Below are 26423 nucleotides of genomic sequence, written 5' to 3'. Positions count from 1 at the left end.
AACAACGTTATATGCATTCTCCTAGAGTAACAACTGCTGTTTTTAATTTTTTAACTTTCTAGTTGTTAAAACACATCATTAGTTATGTGCGTGAATGTGTGCACTTTTTATATCACACTTATTGCTATTGCATTTTTTCTGTCTATATGTTTCAAATATGAATTCATAATGTAGTCCTTAAAGGTGTAGCCATCTTGTTCTTGAGCATGAGCTGACTCGTGGATTTAATCGGATTGTCGTGATCATGGGGCAAGCCAAGCTTTCTCCTTTCTCAAAGGCTGTGCGATGCTTTAAGCATGTGGCCGATGAACAGCTAATGTTCTGAATCTTTGGTTTTAAAGAGTGGAGTTTGACTTTCACATGATGGTTCCATGCACCATACAGGAGGATATTCTAGCATCTAAGGAATAAGATAACGTAGAAGGCGTGACTTTCACTTGCAGATGTTCCCTGGGCTGATGGAATGAAGAGAGAGCAAGTTTGCTCTTCTTATATTCAACTGTACTCTTGAGGAGTCTTAATTTCCTCATTGTATTCATCCAGTCCCCTATTCTTATTTGGGAATGGAATTTCCTTCAACCTTACTTGAGGAGTAACCTCCCTTAGAAAGAACTTAGTAGGACTTAAAGGGCCAGTAACAGCCCATTTTAGTGGGAAAACAAAGTCAAGGATACAAGACATCAGCCACCCTTGTATGGGCAGGGTAGAAGCTCACTGTGAAGAAAAGCAATCAGAATTTCCCAGCTTCTGACACTGGGATAAGAATTTGAGATCCCATGAGCCTTGAAAGTGCCAAATGCTCTTTTTTTTTTTTTTTCATACAATTCCCAGAAACATATTATGGACCTAGGAAATGTTTGGACTATCTTTTTCATTCTTGATAAACTAGTAAGTTACAGTGTGCCTCCCATGAATTGTCTGAACAACCTTGAGACTTCCCCTCCTCCATAGGTTTATGACTCAGGCTGTGTAGGATAAATACTGGCAGAGACTCTACAGGAAGAAGTGTGAGTGGAAAGTTTAATCAAAATTATAAATTGACAAATTATGTGTACTCCTGACATAAAAAAATTAAGTTTTGATTTATAAATAGAATTTGAAATGATTAAATCGAAGTAAATAAACATTTTCATAGCCATATAACTGGCATATAGTTTTTAATTTTCTTTGGTAGAACATTTTAAATTTACTCTTTTAGAAAACTTGAAACATATAATAAACTCTCACTTGTACAACTTTTGAACCCTGTTCATGTGCTGTGTTCTGGGTAGAAAGTAAGTAGCAGTTTCCTACAAGGCTGCTGCTACTCTCTTGTTCCTAACTCTCAGTTGAGATATGCAGGAAGCACAGGCCACAGGATGCTTACTTTTTGTTCCTACGCTGTCTTTTACACTCCCAAGGCAGAATATGTTATCACCTCTCCTTTCCCTGAGCACAGAGTCATGGGATGCACTTCTGTGCTTTGGGCCCACTTCAACCTGGAATGACGTCATAACACCTTACTAGAGTAAATGCTATGCATTCTTGAAGGTTTGGCTTGGGAGAGAGTTAATCTGGAAGTGCTCCTGGACCTTGGTTCCAGGATGGCCCCGGAGTTCTAGCTCTTGTGCCCTTTCCTGGCATTGTATCATGTGGCTCTTAGACACCCTGTAAACTGTGAGCTTGCCCTACAGGTTAATGGGTGTTCCACTCTTACAGTCTTCATGTTCCACATAGTTCAATGACTCCACTACGACTTAGTAGAAAGTATTCTGTGAGAGTTCTCACCAGTTGCCTATTTTCATCTTCCTGCATACATTCTAATGTGATTGTCATGATTCTTCATTTGATTTAAAAACTTTTAACATGTGAAACTTTGGATTGTGATGATAAAACGCACTAATAAACAGCTATTTGTTTATTTGTAACACAGGTTTTACCTCAACTTTATTACTGAAGAAGTAGATAACCCTGAAAAGTAAGTAACCTCATTCACTGTGAGATTTTTGTTAGGCATAACATTTAAATTTTCTAATTAAGTAATGGACTTAAAGGAGAAATTCAGTGTGGGCCAGTTAACTTTACTGTTGTTGCTATCATTATTCTGTTAGATAAATTGACTCAAGTTTCATAATAAATTACCCCTCACAAATATAAATATATTACCTAGTAACATTAATATGTGTTGAATATTATATATATAACAATATAGTATATTCAATACTAAATTGCCTTATAGTCTGAATGTAGGAAAGAATAAGGATATCTTTTATGTAACCTATATAAACACATACATATAACATAATGTGAACTCTTATCAAGTTTCGTCTGATCAGAAAAGCTGATTATTTCTGGCAATATATGTACTTTAAAAGAACAACTGTGTAGTTCGAGATAATAACATAAGCAGTGGAAACTTATGAAGTAACTGAAAGACGTTGTAGGAACTTGTAACTTTGGGAGCCTGGTGACTTTTTTCTTCTTAGAAGTATTTGCTAGATGATTGGATGTTAATTAAACAATGCATTGAGTGGACTGCAAATTAACTTATGATTTGCATGTAACCATTTGACTACTTTGTATATTAAAAATCTATGCACTAAAGAAGGAAAGTAGAAGAAATACAAAATATCATGTTACTTATGGGCTATCTTCTACCCATTGTGCTAGGAGCCTCTTTCAGGATGAATGAGGCTTATCTTCAAGCATTTTATTGTGTTCTCTGTGAATTAAATGTGTCCAGACTATGTGCAATAGTGTGACTGACACTACAGCAGAGTGTTTAGCTAGCTAAGAGAAAGTGAGAAGTTCTTTTTTTAAAATTCTTTTGTATGAGATATTTTCTTTATTTACATTTCAAATGTTACCCCCTTTCCTAGTTTCCCCCCTGAAAATCCCTTATCCCCTCCCCCCTGCCCTTCCTCCCCAACCCACCCACTCCCATTCCTGGCCCTGGCATTCCCCTCTACTGAGGCATAGAACCTTTACAGGACCTAGGGCCTCTCCTCCCATTGATAACCAACTAGGCCATCCTCTGCTACATATGCAGCTAAAGCCACAAGTCCCACCATGTGTTTTGTTTGATTGGTGGTTTAGTCCCAAGGAGCTCTGGGGGTACTGATTAGTTCATATTGATGTGCCTCCTATGGGGCTTCAAACCCCTTCAGCTCCTTGGGTACTTTCTCTAGCTCCTTCATTGGGGACACTGTGCTCCATCCAATGGATGATTGTGAGCATCCATTTCCGTATTTGTCAGGCACTGGAAGAGCCTCTCAGGAGAAAGCTATATCAGGCTCCTGTCAGCAAGCACTTGTTGGTATCTTCTCTGGGTTTGGTGGTTGTTTATAGGATGGATCCCCAAGTGGATCCAGTCTCTGGATGGTCATTCCTTCAGTCTCTGCTCCAAACTTTGTCACTGTAAATCCTTCCATAGGTATTTTGTTCCCCCTTCTAAGAAGGATTCTGAGTTTCTAAGCTAATATCCACTTATCAGTGAGTGCATATCATGTGTGTTCTTTTGTGATTGGGTTACCTCACTTAGGATGATCCATCCATTTGTCATTTCATAAATTCATTGTTTTAATAGCTGTGTAGTACTTCATTGTGTAAATGCACCACATTTTCTGTATCCATTCCTCTGTTGAGGGACATTTGGGTTCTTTCCAGCTTTTGGCTATTGTAAATAAGGCTGCTATGAACATAGTGGAGCATGTGTCATTATAGCATCTTCTGGATATATGCCCAAGTGTGGTAATGCTGGATCTTCCAGTAGAACTTTGTCCAATTTTCTGAGGAACCATCAAATTGATTTCCAGAGTGGTTGTACAAGCTTGCAATCCCATTCTGGGACATGTTGCTCATCAAGGGTATCAAGTGACTATGTGTTAGCAGGAAATGGAGAGGGGGAAGGGAGAGAAACAGAGAGGTGGGGAAACAGAAAGAAAAAGAAAGAGGGAAAGAGAGCGTGAGAAAGAGAGAGGTGGGAAAGGAGAGAAAAAGAGAAAGAGAGAAAGGGAGGGAAGAAAGGATGGAGGAGAGAGAGAGAGACAGAGAGCGACAGAGAGAGACAGAGACAGAGACAGAGACAGAGACAGAGACAGAGATCTGACCTGTGGAAAAAGCAGCAGCATAGAGCTGAGAAAGTGCACCACTGTGGAACAGGGTTGGTTGCCAGTTCAGTGAACTACCAAATTATGGCACCAAGTGTACTAGGAGATACATTTAGCAAAACATCAAAGTTTAGAACATACAAGCCAACAATGGACTTTAACATGATGCCTTGTAGAATCTGATTCGACTGCTATGTAAATCAATATGTAATTTCAACATGAAGTAGGCCTGTTTATTAAGAAATATAGCTGATTTATAAGAATATTTTGATATTTGTAACTGAAATTAGAGGTAGAGAAAATATTTACCAAAAACTAATTCTTACATTTTTTTGTAAACAATAAGCAGGATACCAAGTGACTCTAATGCATTGATTATAAATAGCTATTGTAGACTCATTAGCATGTAGACTCATTAGCATGACACAGAGAAAGAACAGTTCATACTAGATTTTATGTAGAGTAGTTATTGAATTCCCATTACATCAGACAAATAACTAGGACTTAGTATGGTATTTAAAGGTAAAATATTTTAAAGAGATTGCTAAAATCTAATGTAAGAGAATATTCATTATAAAAATAGCAAATTATAGGTTAAAGACATATTCTAGGTCACAATATTAGTGCTACAGAAGTAATTCATGTTTTAGGTTGAGTTACCTAACAATTTAGACTTATCTTAACAATTTGTCAGGCATATGTTGCTAGTGTATGTGTGTGTATGTGTGTGTGTATGCGTGTGAGTATGTGTGTGTATGCGTGTATGTATGTGTGTGTGCATCTGTAGAGGCCAAAAGTGTTAGATCCCCTTGATCTACAGTTATAGGCAGTTGTGAACTTCCTGTCATGGGTCCTGGGAATGAAAATTGGGTCCTTTGGTAGAGGTGTTATTATTATATTTTTACTACTTAAAACAACTTTTAGCCTTAAATATATTTTGACCATATTTTACCCTCCACCTAGTCCTTCCATACTCTCTCCCCTTCCCTACTTACCCAACTTTAAGGTTTTTTTTTTTCCTAAAAAACAAATAAAAGCCCAGTGCAATAAAACTCCTTCAAACCAACAAAACTATAATCATCAAACTGTAACCAAATAAAAGCACACACACACACACCACACACACACTAACACACACACACACACACACACACACACACACACACACACACACACACACACACACACACACACACTCAAAAAAGAAACAAAAACCCCGAAAAAACCAAACCAAACCAAACCAAGCCAAAAAAAACCACAGTAGCATCCAATTATATGTTGATCAACTACTCCAGGATCTGAGGCCTGTCCTGGAATGAATGATACACCCAGCAGCGTCATTCTATTTGAGAGAATTGATTTTCCCTCTCTCAGCAGGTATAAGTGAAAGCTCACACGTTAACCTTTACCCTAGTGGCTAGGTGTTCATTCATTCACTCACTCACTCATGCATTCATTCATTATTGTAAAATATAATAAGATAAAACAAAATCTATCACATGGAAATAGAACAAGTCAAACCAACAAAGAGGAAAATAGTTCAAGGGAGAGCACAAGTCAGAGACCCACTCACTTACATACTCAGGAATCCTATCCAAACACAAAAGCAGAAGGGGCAACACATATGCAGAGAACCTAGCGCATGCTGCCTCCGTCTCTCAGTTTATATGAGCTTTGCTGATGTTGATTTAGAGATCCTTGCTTTCTTGGTGTCTTGCATCTCCTTTGGCTGTTAAGCTTGGGTTTTCTGGCTCCAACACAAGGGATTTGATGGAGACATTTCATGTAGGAATGGGTGTTCCAAGATCTCTCATTCCATGCGTAATGGGTCTCTATGTGTGTTGCTGTCTGCCGCAGGTGGAAGCTTCTGGTCTCTGAGTACAGCAGAATATCGTTAGAAGTAATTTTATCACTACATCTCCCCCTTTTTTATAGACCAGTCTTATTTGGTTTTTCCCTTCAGTACCTGGGCTATGTAGTCTCAGGTTCTTGGTCACCCAAGCAATCGGAGTTTCATCTTGTGGTGTAGGCCTTAAGTCAAATCAGTCACTGCTTAGATACCCCAAAAGCTTTGTGCCTCCCTTACCCTGGCATATCATGCAAGCAGTACACCAGTGTAGCGGGTTTGTGGCTGGCTTGGCGTTTTCACTTCTCTTTTGAGAGTATGCAGAGTATCTAAAGGAGGTGGAATGTAGAGATAAAGGCTCCATGTAGGCACTGCCTTAACACCTCCATGTTCGAGGGATGTATAGTTGTCTTCAGCAACAGGCCTTCTCATCAATGTGGAGAGCAACCAATTACTCTGGCAACAGTCTGCTTCATTTGGGGATTCCCATGGGACCTCTTTGGTCAATGACTCCATGAGATGTAAGCCAACATGCCCTGAAATGCTCTGAACTCTCTCTAGTTCCTTAATTTAGCAACTCACTAAGGTCTTAGTATATAGAATTTCTCAGCACATGTTGTTAAGAGTCTCCAGAATTTTGAGGTCAATATGAGACAGGTTGACGAACAAAAGTGTTGATCCCTTTTTCTTCCTTCACACAGGAGAGCTAGTTAAGTCAGTTCTTATTTAGAGAACTCTGAAAAATATTAGCCAATACATTCATTTTCTCAAAATTAAAACATGATAAATCCACAGAATTTCTTAAGTACACAATGAAGGTTAATGTCAGGTTTTGTAATTAGCAACTGAAGTAACTCAGAGTTTTGATCATTTTCATTAGTGTTAGGATTTAAAGTGACATCGTGTGACCATTTTAACAGTCAGACTAGGCCTTTTCAAACTGGGTTTTATTTTTAGAACACAAGAATGATTTGGGAAATATTTAGAGATAAGTATCAAGAACAGATGGCACAATTCTATGGATCTGGTCCAAATGCGTACTCTAGATTATTTTATAGGTGGACACAGATTCCAAAATGCCTTTCATTGCAAGGGAGAGTGATTACGGTTGCATCTCCTTTGTGACGCGCCAAGATAAATGTGTTCTCTAATCAGTCACCGGTGCATGTGTCCAGGTGTGCCGAGACATGCAACGTGCTGGCAGCTGGGGCAATGAATCATCAGCTAAGAGAGGGGATCACCCTTCCCTTCTGCTGCCTCCCCCACGCAAGTAATCAGATCTCCCCCTCCCAAACTAATAGAGAGTAGGTGATAATTAATTTAAGTCAGTGAAAATAGCGATGTGGTTTTAAGGAGATAGGATGCAGCGCAAAGTATCATGTTCTTAGCTGCCTACTCCGATCATGTTATCGCAGTTTGAGACATCTCTCAGATTACCTAACAGGACCCTATGAACTCATTTCTGAGCCATCACAGGCATGCCTCCAAAAACAGTTCTAAAGGTGTGTTAAGAAGGAAGAGAACAGTTTGACAATAATCTCTATGTTTACATTTACATCATGTTACAGTTGAGAGAGTTTTCTCATGGCTTTTCTTTTTTCTTTTCTTTTTTTCTTTTTTACAATGCTTTGTCCTTATAAACATTAGTGCTGGGGAATATGTTCATATGTATGTATGTACACGCCCACAGAGGCCAGAGATCCTTGTTGGAAGTTTTCCTCAGTCCCTCTCAATCTTATTTTCTGAGACGGTGAGACTGTCTCACTGATTGGCTAGGCTGGCTGGCCTGTGAGCTCCAGGGATTTGTTGGTATCCACCTTGCCAGTAGGCAAGTGCTTCCACACCTGGAGTTTTCACAAATGCTGGGAATCTGAAGTCAGGTGCTTAGGCTTGTGTGGCGGGCACTTCACCAACTGAGTCGTCTCCCAAATGCATTAATTTTCATAACAACACAAGAAATAACAGTTTTGTTATATTGTCTTTAATAATTATCCTCAACTGGTTGAACAACTCCATATATATATATACATATACATATATATACATATATATACATATACATATATACACACACATATATGTATATATATATGAATAAAAATAGTGTTTTTTAGAGATATTAATATATAATGTTTGAACCACAAAGGGCATAGAATTCCAAGGGATATACTTTGGAAATATAATCTCCCCAAATGACATTTGGAGTAATACTGACAGATGACATATTCAGGTTTTTAAAAAATGTGTCTTAGGAAATATAATGAGTTTTTCCTTATGACATTATTTTGGTAGGGGAATATATCACACAATCTATCATTGTTCAAAAAGTTACACAGCACAAAGAACATATCATTTAGACGTATACTGTTTGAAATCCTGTTCACCGATTGATAAATCATGTCTTGTGTTGATGAAAGCTAAGAAATGAATTGCTTTGGTTTGACCTTGGGGGTATGAGATTAGTCAGTCTGTCTATTAGGCTTGTTCTGGTGTTCTTCTCACATCATTTGTTCCTTCTGTTGGAAACGACAGACATAGAGGGAGTCAGTAAAGCTTGGTACCATCCATCATTTTTGAAGAACAGCCCCTCATTGTGCTCTGAACGATCAACTTAAATAGAAGGTTTAAATAATCAGAGTGTCACGTTTAATTAATATCTCTCCTGCTTCCAATTTATATTAATTGGTGCCTCAAAGTCATTGCTCCTTGTACTAATGATAACTTAGAAGAGGAACTTGGTTTGGGAAAAAAAATACACTGAGATCAGATTGGTGAGACAGAGTGAACCTTTGATTGGCCCACAGTGGNCCCACAAAACAACATTGCTGTTTATATTGCATTCAATACTACACTCTTAAATTTTTACCATAGGCATTTGATTTCTTTCTGACTGTTTTGTTTGTCATTATATTGTTTTATATGGCCTATAAGTACCAGATTCTATAAAACCATTAGTCATATTAGAAACTGCAAAACAAAGCAAGCCAGTCAGCCAGCCAGCCAGCCAGCAAGCAAACAAACCAAAAACAACATAAAAAAAATTGACTTAAGATTTTGCAGTGAAGTTTCATGAGAGAGACTGAAGCAGAGTTGTGGAATTATTTTTATCTTTCATTTTGTCATTATTATGATTCAACCTTATGTGATCAAAATCTTTGTTTTTATGTGCTCAATTAGAAGATAACAACTCCTTAGAAGATAACAGTGTGTGTGTGTATTGTAGCTAAGTTTGTGAAACTGTTCATTACAAAATAATATGATTTTACAATCATAGAACAGAACTAAATTTTTATTATGTATACTCATGTTTGATTTTTTGTAATATAAACTGATTGTTTTCATAGAAAAATAACCCATTTTAAATAAATTTCTAGAAAACGTATATTATTAAGCCAATTTGACTTACAAATGTATTTGCCAAGTAAATCCCTTTAAAAATAAAGTTTCTGAATAGAAGATTTTAAGGATTCAACCCCATGGTGAAGCAAATTGCTTCTGAGCCTTTGTTTACTACTCTTAAGTGGATGATAATTATAGTTCTCATAAGTAAGAAATATATGAAAGATTTAAATTGTAATGAGGTTGACAAATAATCCAAACTGCAAAATTGAATTTATATCTCTCAGTCTAAAAATGTCCTTTTTTTTTTTTTTTTTGGCAAAACACCATTGGATTTATCTTAAATCGGGACACTGCCGTTCTTCAATTTTGAAACAATTAACACCCAAATTAAAATGTTCCCATGGTGTGCTTCCCTGGAAATAAATACACAGTTTAGTAATTTCAATTCCATTGTGATTCACCATCGAAATTTAATGATATTGTTGGGGCCACTGAGGCAGACAGAGGCCAGCATCTGAGCACGTGGCAAGGCGACATGATTGTCCCTTTACCACGCAAGGTCACCAGGTTGCTCTTCCTTCTTCCTTGCTGTATTTTGTGTGAAAGTTCCTCCCTAGTGGGACATGGGGTTGGTATACTTTGGGATCAAAATTCTTGCATTTCTCAGTTTCATGTATGCATAAAAAATATATTTGGCTCCAAGACCCTTTGTTCCTGTAAGGCTGAAGTATCAAATAAGTGATGCAGAAATTATAGGATTATATTATAATATTTTATCATGGGGCAATCAAAGAAGACAGCTACTAATCCTTCAAGTGCCTTGTGGAGGGCACAGCACTTTTTCTTTCTTTTTTATTCCAACCACATCAAAAGGCAGAGTTTTGAAGGGGAATGCTTTTGAATCTCCTTATTTTCTTTCAATTCAGTCATTTCTAACTTCTATTTTTAATCTCATTGAAGTTTATATTTGGCATCTAGAATAGAAAAAAAAAGCCATGTTTGGAATCGATAACAGTGGTTAATTTATTTATCTTCACCCAATTTCTGCTTCTTTTAGCACAAAATAAGAGGCCACAAATGGTAACATGGATGGGGTGATGGGAAGCAGAGTTTCAACTAGAGGAGAAACAGGAGAGTTTCTGAACGTGACTCTTTTCTACCAGACCTTTAAACAGCAACAAGTAACAAGTGGCAAAATGTTGCCATTTTTTAAAAATATTTTTATTAGGTATTTTCCTCATTTACAATGTTGCCACTTATATGGCAACTTTTATATCCTTGAATCAGTCTATCCTAATAATAATATCTATTATTATTAGATTCAGGCTTTCCAATGATGGAGCTCTGATAGCACAGAACTCATAATGGACCTCAGGATGGCTGTGAACTTACTGGGATCCATCCATTTCCAGACTGCTGGGATGAAAGGCCAATGCCACGGTGATGGTGCCTTTTAAGGCATTGAGCTAGTTATTGTGTGTCTTGACTAGCAACTTTGTAATTCACAACCATTTCTAGTTGGGATAAATTATGTTTGAATGGTATAAGCAGGGTGGTGGTTGCTGTCTTGATCACAATATATATTATCCAGGTGAGGGATGAAATAGCTCACACTTTGGGTTCAGTGTCAGAGTCTCTGAAATCTAGAAGCTTATACCATAGTAGTATTCAAGCATCTACTTGACTACATGTATATGCTCTCTGTATTCAGAAGTATCAAGTCAGCAATTATCTTGTCTCCCAATTTTGCGATCACATGTTCATAATTCCCTTCATCCATATTCTCATTCATGCAGATAATCTGCCTCCTCTCTTTTTGGTATGTCTGTGTTTGAAAGTCAGATAACTATGCCCAAAATGTGGCCCAGAAGTAAAATTCACAGTCTGGATTATAATGGATGAAACATATCTTAGAACCATAAACTCTATTGTGTGAGCTGGCCCTACTTAGGCACTCACACTAACCCATTTCTAGTCCTTCCCTGGGACTCTTATTAATGTATAAATGCAAGATATGTTATCATGTCTATATAGCTCATGACATAAGAAGGCCCTTATGTTCACACACATTGTGCCTTAAAGTTGTTTTGATAATTTTTTCTGGTTATCCAAACCCTGGAAATAATGATAGGGTTTGTACAGGCACAAGACACACCTACTCCCAGAGTGTATCTGAGAGGAACCAAAGGAAGTTAAGACTTTGCAGTGAGGGAGAGGCATTCCTTCATTACACGAACTATGCTTGCTTTCAGAGTCATTGCCAGTAATGCTGCTGCAGAAAATCAGAATTCAAACCCTGCCTAGCTGTAAGCAGCTGGTTGACCTCATACAGACCTACACTGCGTGGTGAGCCTGTGTTTACCACTCTGGTATGGGTGATAATAATCCTCACATTATGCCCCCTCAAGGTTCCTAGGATGAATGTGTGAAATTCAAACATGTTAATGAGCTCAACAAGTAATTTACAAACACCAGCTGCAACCCACACCTATATTCTTTGAAGATTAGAATATTTTATAAGCGTAAGCTCTGAAAATATTAAAGGATTAACATGATTGTTTCATGAACGGAGGGTGCCTTTTCTGCACATGTGAACTAATAATCAGCTTAGAACACTGCTGCTCCATCAGCAAATCACTCTCTCATTAGAAGTTAGAAGGCTGAGGGAAGTGGGAGAATTGTGCTGATGCCCAAGTCCCTCAGGTGATGCCCAGCTCATGCATGCATCTGAGTCAGAAGCAATTTCTTGGCAGACATTTTTTTTCTTCTTTTGTGATAAATATTAGCATGCCCTCACCCGGATAGCCATTGTCATACAGTTGATTGATGGTACTGGTAGAATAGTTGGTCTGTATTTGACCTGTTTTTAGGTTGACTGTCTTATCAGAAAATGATTTTATGAAATCCTTGAAACCAAGTCTTGGTTTGAGTGGCTTCTACCATGTATTTTAGACATTTTATCCTTACTTTTTCCAGTAAAGAAGCTAGTTAGTACAGCTTATAAGAATGCAAGCTAAAATTTTATTAATTTTTACATAATTTAAAGATATAAATCTTGTTTTATATACATATATAAATATATTAACTAGAAATATATATTTGTTTGCACACTTACACACATATATATACACACATATATACACATATATTCTCTCTTTCTCACACACATATCCATATATGTATATATATATGCACAGCTTTAAAAATATTTCTTTAGTAACTATACAAACAGCATTTTAATCTGGCTCATAGATGGGCTACAGGGCTTAGTAACTCAGGTGATTTGTTTCACTGCATGATATGTTTCTCATGCAGAGGAGAAAGCTGAGGCTCACAGGAGTAGAATGCCTTCATTCTTATGGCTATGCAGTTGGCCAGACAGAAGATTAGGACAACAATCTATGATTTTTCTAGCTCCAGAGCTCAGAGTCTTTCTAACAAACCAGTTAATCTTGTGGGAGGAAAGGCAGAAGTGAGCCCTTGATCATAAAAGGCATCAGTGTGAACTAAGGAAGTAACTATAGAACTGTACTATAGAAGAAGAGGAAGCAGAAAGCAGAACAGAGAGATGTAGGTGTCTGACGCAGGGCCTGGGCATCCAGAAACTGTAGAAGAATGATTGCTTTCAGGGACTGATGCGTAATGCATCCTGTGTAGGACATTGCAGATGTTGGCTTGTGGTAAGCCTAAGCTTCCACTGGAAGGCTTTGGGACCTGATCTAGCAGTCACTGAGACTGGCAGGCAGGTGCCAAGGAAAGTCTTTGGAGAATGGAAATCAGTGCTTGGAAATATTAACTTGATTTCAAGTCCAGTAGGTTTTCTTCTTGTGACAACCAGTTTAAATGGAGTTATAGTGGTGGGGACTTCTTTAACCTTCTTTTGCATGTTTGGTCATAATAAAACAGCATCTTTGAGAAGTTAATTGACACTTGTTCCACTGCTAGGGAGACACAGTGACATGGCATGCAGCAGAAGAAACATAGTCACCTATCCCTGGCCTAAGCTAGAGATCTACCTACTTAGAGAATAAGATGAATCAACACTTTGTCCCTGCATTCCCTTCGTAAATATAGGGCTGCAGGTGTTTCTTTATTAGTGAAAAATGATCCATTTATTGATTCTCTCTGCTACTGGAAAAGCAAATGAGACGAGAGGAGATGGTTTGTTTATAAAGAATATTTATAACTCAAAATTATCCAAACCAGAGAATTTGGTTAGTCATGTAAATTTCCAAACTATAACTGTAAAGGATTCTTGTCCAGTATCTTGTTTGATATCAACCTTGAGATTTTAGCATTGAAACTGCAGGACATGCTAGCAACCAATCTTGCTTTGAGTTTTAGGAAATTCAAGTTCTGCTTTTGGATGGGGAAATGTGAAGAAGTCAGTAGTCATGCAGATGACTTGTGTTCTTGGAGACAGAAAGGAAAGTCGTCACAATCTGGTGAAATAGATGAATCTTAAGGCTGGAAAGATGGCTCAGTGGTTAAGACTGCTTGCTGCTGTTTCAAGATTCAGGTTCAGCTCCCAGTATCCATGTTGGATGGATTACAAGCACACATACCACCACCTCCAAGGGATCCTATGCCTTCTAGCTTTCACAGACACCTGAATACAGATGAACATACCCACATTAGATGGACATAACCACAAACAGATAAACAGACATGGACACACACACACACACACACACACACAGGAGTGGGTAGGTGCTAGAGGAGGAGGAGGAGGCCCTTAGACTTTTAGCATCAAATACAAATCATAGGTTAGAGTCTGGAAACATTTCAAGCAAAATACTTTAAAGACCAGCTATCACCCATTGGATATTCCGGGGAAAGTTGGACGTAGGTAAAGAGAGAGCTAACAGTATGACCACAGGATGGGAGGCAGCTTGGTAGACCACTGGTCCTGCTAGACAAAGTGAGCTTCACAGTGGTGCTGTGCTCATAGAGCCACATGGATCAGAGAAGATTCTAGGTTTTTCTGCCTTTTGTTTTTCTGGGCTAGGATCTTAGCATGTAGCTCGGGATGACCTTGAACTTGCAGTGCTGCTGCTGCCCCAGCTCTGTGACTATAGACATGTGCCCACCACATCAGCCAAGATTCCATTTCTGCATCTGGATTATTTTGCTTTAGATTTAGCTATCTTTGTTCTTTGTCCTTTCTCAGCATCTTGCTTGTTAGTGAAGGATGCTATGGTGGCAGACTCTGCCTGTCCTTTCAGCTCTAGCATACCCGATGTAGTTGGCAGAAGATGCCAACTCTGGGAAGGGGAGTGGACTATGACAAGACCTGAGATACAAGAAACCCTACTACAGTTGCCAGAGTTAATTTCAGAAGACGGTTAGAGGATAGATGGTCAAATGGGGGAAATGAGCTAATTTCTTAGACCATAAAACCAAGGGCCACATCCTGGAATCTAACTCAGTAAGGTTACCTTAAGGACAGGGCTCATGATTTGTGTGTGTGTGCCAGGAAACAAGAATAACACTTGTGAGGAAATCAATCATGTTGTGTTATGAGGAATCCCTGATTCTATTTATTTTCTTTATTAAATATGCTCACAGGAGACAGACAGTTCCTGGTAAATCTCAGTGGTCTGGAAGATTTTCAGTTAGTATTCTGTGTGTTTTGTTGGTTCTCTTAAAAGCATGAATACGAGCAGGGAAGGATCATTCAACAAGTCTCCTGCACTACTGAAGATGTTTTCAATAGCCCATTAGGATCATATTGTTTATTTGCACCGACTAGCCTAATAAACACAAGAGGGCCCTTTGTCATGATTTTCACAAATTTACAGGTATTCACCTGTTGTTTGTGTGTTCTAATCCTCACCTAATAAACTTCTTGTGGGAACCAAGGATAATATATGTCGATATGTTTGACAATGTCATTCTTACAGTAGACTTTTAATGATAGAATATTTGACTTTTCATTTTTCTTCTTTCTCTCTCTTTCTTTCTTTCTTTCTTTCTTTCTTTCTTGCTTGCTTGCTTGCTTGCTCTTCTTGAGACAAACTCTCCTTATCATGTAGCTCTGGGTATTCTAGAACTTAGCTCACAACTCAAGCACACAGAAATCCATCTATCTGGGTCTCTTGAGTGCTGGGATTAAAGGTATGCATCATTATATCCAGCTTATTTTTATATTTCTTAACAACAAGATGTTGACCTATTTGCAATCTCTAGATATTACCAGGCCAGGATTTGTATATGTGATATTCTCATTCATTCATTCATTCTCTCTCTCTCTCTCTCTCTCTCTTTCTCTCTCTCTCTCTGTCTTTCTCTCATCTTTTCTCTCTTTTCTTCCCCTATCTCTCTTGCCTTAATGCTTAGTTTGCTCATTATCACAAGGTAAATGACACCCTTGTTTGAAACACTACTCTCAATGAGGCAGAATTTATCTCATTTCAGAAGTAAGCATTTGTAATCTTTGACATGGAGGCCATTTTACAGATGTAGACTGTTGATGTACTTGACTTTCTCAGGAGATGGGCTATGGTTCTTTGGGTTTGCTAGATATTTGCTCCTGTGCTCTATTTTCTTTATTTAACTTACATTCTCTCCTATAGAGGTAGAGTAGATAGTTCCTGGGAAAGGCACAGCAGCTCAGACTTGGTGTGCATTTTAACGTGAGAATGATATAATCAAAAACCTTCATATTTTGTAGATGGCACACGGGACCATATAGAAAATTGTTAGTGAATTTATCTTTATAGCATATACTTTAAATGTGCATTACTATGTGGAGGGTTGAAACTTAAGTGGTGTACTCTTACACAAAGTGAAGGTGACAGGTTAGAATACATGATGCTGTAAATGAAGTCACTTTGAAGGCCTGAGATATCTACATTGCACAGGGTTCTTATAGGCGTCCCAGGTCCCACCTTTCCAAAGCAGCATCTCTGTTGTTTCCCATGATGCCATTTCTCCTTCTGAGTCTGCTGCTATCCTATTCCCATTCTTTCAGGAACAAATAGCAATGTCTCAAACTCTTCATATTATCACCTTGTACTAATAGCTATGTTCGTATTTATCTTCCTTTACACCTGAACGTTGAAATGTCTTGTATGCCTTAGTTAACTAAAGTATGCCCTTGTCATGGTTACGTCACCATAAACTTGGCTTGAGAAAATAAGTCATACTAGGTTATAAGGTGAGAGTTAAAAGGTCAACATCTACAATCTAAGACAGGTGGCTATGGTAAGACTGTAGCCTTGAAATTAGCTGGTGGGGAGACATCACCATTAAACATGTCCTATATGGCATTTAATAAAACAGCTCTACAAACAGTAAAGTCTGTAGCTTTGCCATTCAGATTTCTATAGTTGTGCAAAAAAATAATGAATGTGGTCCCTAGAATAGCAGAAGTCGTTTAGAGAAGGTCATGAGACACATTACAAGGTGGGGGTGCTGGAATTTCAGGATTTTGTAAAGGGATGGCTAAGCTAAGTCTAACGGCTCTGGTGTCTTCACACATACACTGGCTCCTAAAAAGAGCTTGGTAGCTCTTTGAGTGGCTATATTTAATTTTTCCATTACTGCTACAGTCAAGCAATCAAACTTCCACTTTCTGTATTTCATCCTCGGGGAACAAACAGAGAAATTGACACAGAAGACACGGTTAGCTTTTGTCTTCTGTCTGACATGACAAAAGCGCTGAGCTGGTCAGTGCTGGGGGTCACAGATCTCAGGTGCTCTTTTCCGGCTGTGTAGACACTTAGGCAAGAAAGGCTCAACGTGCCCTGGACATATGTACGTGTTTATCTACTTGTTTCTCCTAATGCAATGTCCTCTCACCAGGGAGAGATTAGCAAGGGACAGTGTTGGGAGAATGTTAGTACTCACTGGACTCAAGGACACCGTGCTCTGAGTCTTGGGACTTTCTTCTTCCCAAGCCACAAGCTGAGTAAGCTATGGACCCAGCATGGGAGAAAGCTCTACTCGGGGTGTCTAGGTGCTTTTCAGACCTTCAGGCTCATGATACAAGTCTGTGACTAAGCAGAGTAGAAAAACTTTCTGTTCTCTAAACATGATGTCAATGGAGCTGTCATTTCTATAAGAGAGTTGAGTGGAATTTCCAGGATTCTAAACCCTGCCTGCCCACTTTGCCCGTCTATACAGAGATTCATAGACCTCCCCCAAACCACCAAATTATCTTGTTTCTGTATTCTCCTAGTGAGCACATATTATTTACCAAATTTTAAAGTAGCTAGGACTCAAAAGAGTAGTTGTAATCCAATAATGATCAAATGATGAAAATTTTTTTCTGTTTATCTTATATTCTGCTTAAAGAGTAAGAGTAACATGTTCAATATCAATGAAAATGATTTTTATTGGATTTCTAATATGGTAATGTGCACTTTCTCTTGAATAATAACTGATGGCCAAATTTGAAAATTTTAAGAAAATATGAAAGAGACATGTAGAGTCTGTCGATCATATTGAGTCAAAATAGTGCTCACTTGGATAGTTATGTTTGTTGGTCTCCTGTCCCTGTGAGTGGTCAGTCAGTCGTGTGTGCTTGATTATGTGGCTTGGGTAAAGGTACACACACATTTCTCTTCACTATTGGCATTCTATTATTCACCTTTTGCTAGTTTATTGGGTTCCCCAGGGTGTGGTCTACCTCATTACTGTCCCATCCCCTGTCTTGCCTTACAGTCCTACTATGGCTCACCCTCCACTCTACTCTTGTGCCTACAGATCTGTCCCAGCCTTTTCATCTCATGCTATTCCGTTTGATTTCCCTATCCCTAATTTCTCAGTGGATGCTATTTTAATAATGGATGACATGCCTTTAGAATTTCTTGTTTTTTTGTTGAATTTGAAAACATCATTTTTTCCTTGATACAATAATGCTAGATTACAGATTTTTCTATACAAATCTGTATATCCAATTATTTCCTTTAGATTGGATGCTGGGTTTTATCTACTATTTCATATGCAATGATCATCAAAATGGTCACTGTTGTGATCCCAAAATGCCTTGTAAAGAGGAGACACTGTTTTCCTGTGGCTGGCACTGGGTATCACCACGTTTTTGTTATTTGTCCCAGTTTTCTTTCTTTGTAGTTCTAGGGCTTGAACACCTGACCTAGTGGTGGAGTCATTTTCTCATATTTTATTACATGTCACTCTTGTTCTGTTTATTTGAAATGCCAGCATGCAGAAATTTTGCATTTGTATTTAAATATAGTAAACATTTTTATTCATGTATATTGCTTTTATGGTCATAACCTTTTTGTATACAACATTTAAATCTCTCTCTCTCTCTCACACATACACAGGTATCTCTCTATCATTAATATATCTATCTGTTTATCGTCTATCTAATATCTATCTATCTATCTCTATCATCTATCTATCTACCTAGCGATCTATCTATCTATCATCTATATTTTCCCCCCAAAATCTCTCAACAACTCAGCATTATCTAAGTAATAATATCCCTAAGTTTATGAAGCTCATAAATTATGGCACTTGTCATGATATAATAATACACATTAAATTTTATGTTCTATACTAAGATATTTTTAGGTAATTCTACTTCATTTATTATTCTATTGGTATAACAGCCAATTACTATACCATTTTATTATTAAAATGTTCAAAATCTCTTTTTACTTTGGAGAGAAATGCTGCTTCAATTATTACCTTATTACTCTAAACAAATCCGTATTGAGCACAACTTATGTTTGTATGGAGGGGTTTTGTGTTCAGCATTTTCTATATTTGGAAATAACATGAATAGTGCTTTGAAGTGTACAGCTCATGGCGTTTCAAGTTCTCTTGAAGGTGTTATCTCTTGTGATCACGCCCCCACTGTGCACTTTATGCGCCACCGATGCTTCACCACATGTTTCTGTCTATGTGCCATGCTGAATCATTAAGCTTGCCTCTTTTGTCTTCTCAGATTAGAAGAAAGTTAGTGAAAGTGGCTGTGAATGGTCTTAATCTGTTTTTTTTTTTATTCCCTTCATTTCCCTCTGAAATACATTAACACAGTACATGCATGATATTTGATTTTTTTTTCAGAATACTTTTAACAAAACAACATGCCAAAAATATTAGCAGAAGTACCAGTGCTAACATGAAGAAATGTTGCTTATGATATGTGCAATTGCCAACATTTCCCATTGAAGAGTACATATTAGTTAAGACTATTCTGTATAAATAGATCCAGCCCTTTTGGGTTTATACTCATGAAAATTAACCTTTTATCACATGTTGGAGAAACAATGAATGTATTTCCTAAGCAGTTATGTAGATTCCATTCTGCACTTAAAAAAATGAGCACATTCCTTTCTCCTTGATTTCTTTCAAGGGAAAATATCTGTTGAAGAGATGCAGAAATCATATTGTTCTGACCTTCTTTTGTGCCTGCTATTTTATTTGCAAGTGGTTATGGTGCTATTGACTTATTCCAGCACCAGCCTGTTTTCCTGTGATGGTTTCAGGATACCTGGTATATTTAAATTATATACCAGGTATATTTAAATTATATACCTGGTATATTTAAATTATATAGAAAAGATTAAACACAGACCAGGACAGTTGCAGTGTTTCTCCAGTCCTGCATTGTTCTGACGGGGAGCCTTGCAGTGGTTTGGTTTATCCCTGTGCCTTTCTGGTCCAGTGCGGGTTTGCAGTCTTTCTGTGTGTTCTGGAGAAAGGTTTGTGTGAGCCTATGCATGAATGGAAGAGTTTCCTGTGTTTTATTGAAAATGATCTTGGCCAGGAGCAGTGCTATCCTGTTCATCTGGTGTCCCTTGACATTATAATTGGCATCTGTAGGATACTTTGGTGGGCTGAGAATTTCCTTCTCTGATCAGGCTCCCTCATTGCTTCCTTACTTATCTAGGATCTTTGTGACCTTTGCCAAGTTAATCACATGCTCGTGAAAGTCACTTAAAAATATGGATTCAGGAGCCAGAGAAAGTACCCAAGGAGCTGAAGGGGTCTGCAACCCTATAGGTGGAACAACAATATGAACTAACCAATACCCCCAGAGCTCATATCTCTAGCTGCATATGTAACAGAAGATGGCCTAGTCGGCCATCATTGGGAAGAGAGGCCCCTTGGTCTAGCAAACTTTATATGCCTCAGTATGGGGGAATGCCAAGGCCAAGAAGTGGGAATGGGTGGGTAGGGGAGTGGGGGGGTCGGTCTGGGGGACTTTTGGGATAGCATTTGAAATGTAAATGAAGAAAATACCTAATTAAAAAAAAAGAATGGAAACAGAGGCCACAGAGGAATGCTGCTTGTTAGCTTGATCCTTATAGCGTGCTCAGCTTTCTTTGTTTTTTCCTTTTCTTTTTATGTATGTGCATATGTATGTATGCATATAAGTATGTATGTATGTATCCACTTTACATCCCAATCATAGCTCCCCTCTCCTATCTCACATCCCCCCTCCACCCATACTCCCTCTCCTTTTCTCCTCAGAGAATGCAAGGCCTTCATACCAATCCACACTGGCACATCAAGTCACAGCAGGGCTAAGTGCATGCTCTTTCACTAAAGCCAGACTAGGCAGCTCAGCTAGAGGACAGGGATCCCACTGCAGGTAACAGGGTTAGAGATAGACCCATTCCAAATGTTAAGGCACCCTCATGAAGACCAAGCTGCACATCTGCTACATATACACAGGGAGCCGAGTTACAGCCTGAGTAATGTTCTTTGGTTGGGGGTTGAGTCTCTGTAAGCCCTAATGGGCCGAGGTTAGTGCACTCTGTAGGTCTTCTTATGGTGTCCTTGACTCTTCTGGCTTCCTCTCTTGCATAAGACTGCCTGAGCTCTGCCTAACATTTGGCTGTGGGTCTCTGTATCTGTGTCTGTCTGCTGTTGGATAAAGCCTCAGGAGACAGTTAAGCTAGGCTGCTGTCTGTAAGCATAGCAGAGTATTATTAATAGTGTTGTATCATTAATAACCTTCTAATAGTATCACTAATAGGTTGGCTTTCTCCCATGGGATAGGTCTCAATTGGGCCAGTCATTGGTTGGTCCTCCATCTCTGCTCCATCTTTTTTCCCTGCACATCTTGTAGGCAGGACAAATTTTTGGTTGCAGGTTTTATGGGTGGATTAGTGTCCTCCTCCCTCCACTGGAAGTCCTATCTGGCTACAGGAAGTGGCCACTTCAGGCTCCATATCCTCTGCTGCTAGGAGTATTAGCTAGAGTCATCCTATAGATTCCTGGGAACCTCCCCTGTCCCAGGTTTTCAGCTTATCCCAGAGATGACCCCCTCTACTGATTTCCTTTCTCTCTCCAGTCCTCTCTCCCCTCTACTCTCTGGTCATCTAATCGCTACCCCTGTTCCCCTCCTCACCCCCTTCTCCCATATAGATCTCTCCCTTTATCCACCTTTGATGTCTGTTTTATCTCTCCTTCTGAATGAGATTCAAGCATCCTCCCTTGTTACTTAGCTCCATTGGATCTATAGATTGTAGCATGGTTAATGTGTATTTTATGTCTAATTTCTACTTATAAGTGAGTACATACCATATTTATCTTTCTGGATCTAGGTAACCTCACCCAGGATGATCTTTTCTAGTTCCCATGTATTTGTCTGCGAATTTCTTGATGTCTTTGTTTTTTGATATCTCAGTAGTATTACATATGTAGATATACCACATTTTCTTTATCTATTTTTCATTTGAGAAGCATCCAGGTTGTTTCCAGCTTCTGGCTATTATGTATAAAGCTACTATGAACATAGCTGGAGCATCGTTTGGGCATATGCCCAAGAGTAGAATAGCTGGGACTTGAGATGGAACCATTCCCAATTTTCTGAGAAACCATCAAATTGATTTCCAAAGTGGTTGTACCAGTTTGTACTCCCACTAGCAATGGAAGGGTGTTCCCCTTGTTCCACATCCTCGCCAGCATGTGTTAGTCACTCTGATGGGTGTAAGATGAAATCTCAGAGCCATTTTGATTTGCATGTCCCTGATGACTAAGGATGCTGAACATTTTGTAAAGTACTTGAGATTTCTTTGTTGAGAATTCTGTTTAGCTCTGTACCCCATTTTTAATCAGGTTATTTGGTTTGCTGGTATCTAATTTCTTCAGTTCTTTATGCATTTTTGGATATTAGCCCTCTGTCAAATGTAGGACTGTGGATGATCTTTTTCTATTCTGTAGGCTGTCGTTTTGTTTTATTGATAGTATCCTTTGTCTTACAGAAGTTTTCAGTTTCATGAGGTCCCATTTATTAATTGTTGACCTTAGTGCCTGAGCTGTTGGTATTCTGTTCAAGAAGTTGTCTCCTGCACCAAAGCTTTCCAAGTGGTTCCTCACTTTTTCATCTATGAGATTTAGTGTATCTGGTTTTGTGTATGTTGCAGTCTTGGATCCCCGTGGACTTTGTGCAGGGTGATGAATATGGATCTATTTGGATGCAAACATACAGTTAGACTAGCAGCATCTGTTAAAGTTGCTTTCTTTTTCCATTGTATGATTTTGGCTTCTTTGTTAAAAAAAAAAATCAAGTGTCTATAGATGCTTGGGTTTATTCTTGACCTTTGCTTCTACCTCACTGATCAACATTTCTGTTTTTATGCAAATGCCATGTAGCTTCTTATATAGCATAGGACTACATGCATAGGGATGAAATTACACACAACTGTCTAGGTCCTCCCACATCATTCAGCAATTGATAAAATGTCCCCACAAGCTTGTCTACAGGCAATCTCACAGGGATGTTTTCTTGATTGGCATTCACCTTTGCAGATAACTCTACCTTGTATCTGTCAAATTGACCAACCAACCAACCAAACACACAAACAAAAACAGCCCAACCAACCAACCAACCAACCAACCAATTAGCCAAACAAAACAGGATAGTGTCATGTTCTTTAAGATGGTGAGAGACAAATAGATCTCTGACAGCTGGCTGGGTACTTGGAGAAGTTCCAAGCTAATAGAGACCCCATATCAAATAGAAGGTGGAAGATGCCTATCCAAGATTGTCATCTGGTCCCTACATACAAGTGCACACACATGTAGTCACCCATAGACATGTGTATAACCACTCACAAATATACACATACAGAATCATAAAATTAGTTATACTTGAGAGGGACAGACAATCCTGAAAACATCCTTCAAACATATTTTTATTAGAGAAAATCCTTGGGGAGCTTTCGAATGCTCAGGGAACACTTACTTTCTCTGTGTAGTTTGTTGTGTATTCATAAATAAAGACTTGTACACACTGTTCTGAGACGTACTTAGAAAAGGAGTGGAGAGTTCTCTGAGGGGGAACATTTTGACCTAAGACCTACTAGAACAAGGAAATCTCAGATAAATAGTCTTCTAAGAAGATGACCTGGTGCTGTCTGAATTTTGAATTTCACTGATTAGAGAATTTCTGTACATTTGGTATATTAATCACTTTACTTACAGCTAGCTGGTAGAAGATATTTGACAAGCATTGGTCAAATGCTCTCAGTGAACTTGCTAAATACAGTTGGCATTTACCTTTATGATATTGCTGTGCCTGCTCTCTTGAATTTCAGGTGATAATGATGGACACAATGGAGTTCTGACAAATGCCAAAGTTATAAAATACAGTGACTTATGAAGACCCCACAAATGTTGATGTTGGTGTCGGACATAAACTTCCGATTCCATCACAGGCAATATGAGGGTGGATATCTCACTTATCCACTAAATTACCTTCTGTGACGCTCATTTTTCTTTAAGTCAGGCTCACACTTTGACATGGTAATGATGTGCTGAAGACAGCCTCATATCTTTAGAGGACAAAGGAGATTGTTAAGTTGGTGCCTGTTCTGTCCTCCGGAAGGAAAAGCAGAGGCAAATCTATATCTGGTGCTCTAGAATAAGAGCAAGAACCTCACTGCCTCAGAGAATCTTCTGGTATTTTTTTTTTCAAAACTGTGAAGGGACAAACATTCCAGGGAGTGGTCGCTAAAGCCCCTCAATCCAACATCCTGTATTTCTGCCTGATGAGACCCAGCTTTCATGCTGTAACATAGAGGCTTTTAACGATGCCATGAAATCAGGTTAGAACAAATATCAAAGTCAGACTTGGAATGGAATTTAAAATTCCCCCAATTTATTTACATTGGCATTGTATGTATAGAAATATTTAGTTCTTGAGATGTGGGGAATGAGCTGGGAGAAATTACAGAAGAGAAGGGACATGAAGGCTCAATGGCCACATGCACTCTCTCTGTTTCCCTTGGGTCATGTAATCACTGAGTCATCGGATAGTGTCTTTACCTTGGTATAGTGTTATTCCTTCCATGAGGGCTTTGCCTGTAAAACTGTGGTCTAAGAAAAGACATTAGTAAATATAAGCTGGCTGCATGAAAGCATGGTTCCCAAAAGGTTTTGCTTTTAGCATTCCACTTCTCTGGGAATATGAATCTTCACAGATGGACAGCTTGAGAAGAGGAGAGGGAGGGTGTGACCAGGCTCTGTCATTCTGTGGGCCTCTGTGACCTTTTCAGGCAGCCGTCAACCGTCCTAGCTAGGAGTCTCCTTCCTTCTTTGCTCGACAATGACATATTATCTTTCCAGACTGGCAGGGTGCTTAGCCCATCAACTCTATTTTTTTCTCTTTACCTCCTTTCCCTGAACTGCTATGTCATGTGCGCTGCAACAGGGGATTTGCCACTTTGTCTAAAGCTAGACCATGGCTATTGACTCCTTAGTCCACTTTATGCTTTTCTTGCTAAGATTAGCTTTAGCTACTAGGATTGTTTTTTCCTCAATTACTATACTATTAAAATTATTTCCAACTTTATAGGGTCAGAAATATACTGATTATGTAATTATCCATATATAGGCACTTTTAAAAATGAATTTATATATTTAAGCCGTATGTTAGAAAGCGACAGTTGAGCCCCAAATGTTAACTAAGGCATAAAGGAAATTTCTTGGGCCATAATTTTAAAAATTACTTAAAAATTCTGGATCACATCATTTTTAACAAGTTGGTTCTGCATTAAAAGAAGAAACGAAGATGTACTTGGTTGAAGTGCCTTGGTGTTCCACCACTGTCCACTGTCCGCATTCTAGTCTGATTCCTAGAGATCCAATTTGAAAACCAATTGTCATTTGCCTATCAGACATGAAAATTTAAAGGATTGTTAATTTGATCTGATGTCATTGGCCAGAGATATTGGAGCCAAGTTTGGAGGAAGAAGCATTCCTTTGTAAAGCTGAAAGGCTGCATGTTTATCTGCCCCATTTCTCATTATTTGTCAGATATGTGATTAGCCTGGTTTACTTGTGTGGCACATTGTCAGTTTATACTAAGTGTACAGTTCAGCCTGATGGAATTTTGTCACCAATTTGCATATACCATCAACAGTGGGCAAACTCAGTATAAACCACTTTGCTTTTAGCATTGGAGTTTATATCATTTTGTGTCATTGAGGATAAAAGTGGGTAATTGTGTTTTTTCTCTTTGTTAGATTAGTAACATTTTTCAGCAGTTCACGATATTTTGTCTTGCTTTGAAATCATAAACAATAAGATGTGCCTTGGCTGTTTCTGGGAAGTTTGAATAATGATTTATTTTCTCTATCTTTATCAGACAAATATCCATTTTTATTTGACATTGTCATTTAGGCTATGAAGATTTTTATATCATTTGCTCAGCTGTTGTAAACTAAATATATAATACTACTTAATGAGGTCATGGTTTTAGTCTTATGTAACCTAATTAAAATCTATAAATATAGAGAAAGAAATCCATACAAAGGAAGCCTCTTATGCTTTGATTCTTTAAGTTTAATGTTTGTTGGACCAACAGTCAACCTACTGGTTGTCTTTAAACCAACAAAAGGTTACTTCTTAAATCTTTTAACATTCCATTTTGGGTATGTCTGGCTCCCTGGTAGGCTTTTGTCTATGTTAATTCTGCAGTTCAGATGTTCTCCCATGGTATGGCTTCCTCAGGAAATAGTCTTGCTACATTACCTCCACACCCCACCCAGGGGCGGGGAATGAAGACTTGGTCCAAGTGTGGTTGTATTAGGAGGTGATACAATGATTAAGAGGTGAGGCCTTATTGTTTGACACTAATCCTGGGGAGAAGTGAACAAATGGAGAGAACTGACATTAGGCTAAAGTAAGGATACTCCCAGAGTCCAAGTTGATGAACC

At 38.5% G+C, this 26423-nt stretch overlaps 1 protein-coding gene across 1 annotated transcript in view; it reads left to right on the top strand.

The window, feature by feature from the left end:
• Slc7a11 (solute carrier family 7 member 11) overlaps nt 1-26423 on the top strand; it is a 76256-nt gene that overhangs the window by 23444 nt on the left and 26389 nt on the right. The window contains exon 6 of the mRNA XM_021158042.1: nt 1913-1957. Coding sequence (XP_021013701.1) covers nt 1913-1957 — 45 coding nt within the window. The remainder of the gene's footprint in view (nt 1-1912; nt 1958-26423) is intronic.

This window comes from Mus caroli, chromosome 3 (genome assembly GCF_900094665.2).
Source record: "Mus caroli chromosome 3, CAROLI_EIJ_v1.1, whole genome shotgun sequence".
In the NCBI taxonomy this organism is placed as follows: Eukaryota; Metazoa; Chordata; class Mammalia; order Rodentia; family Muridae; genus Mus; species Mus caroli.
The sequence above is the reverse complement of the archived record's forward strand: the minus strand, read 5'-3'. Positions and strand labels throughout refer to the sequence as shown.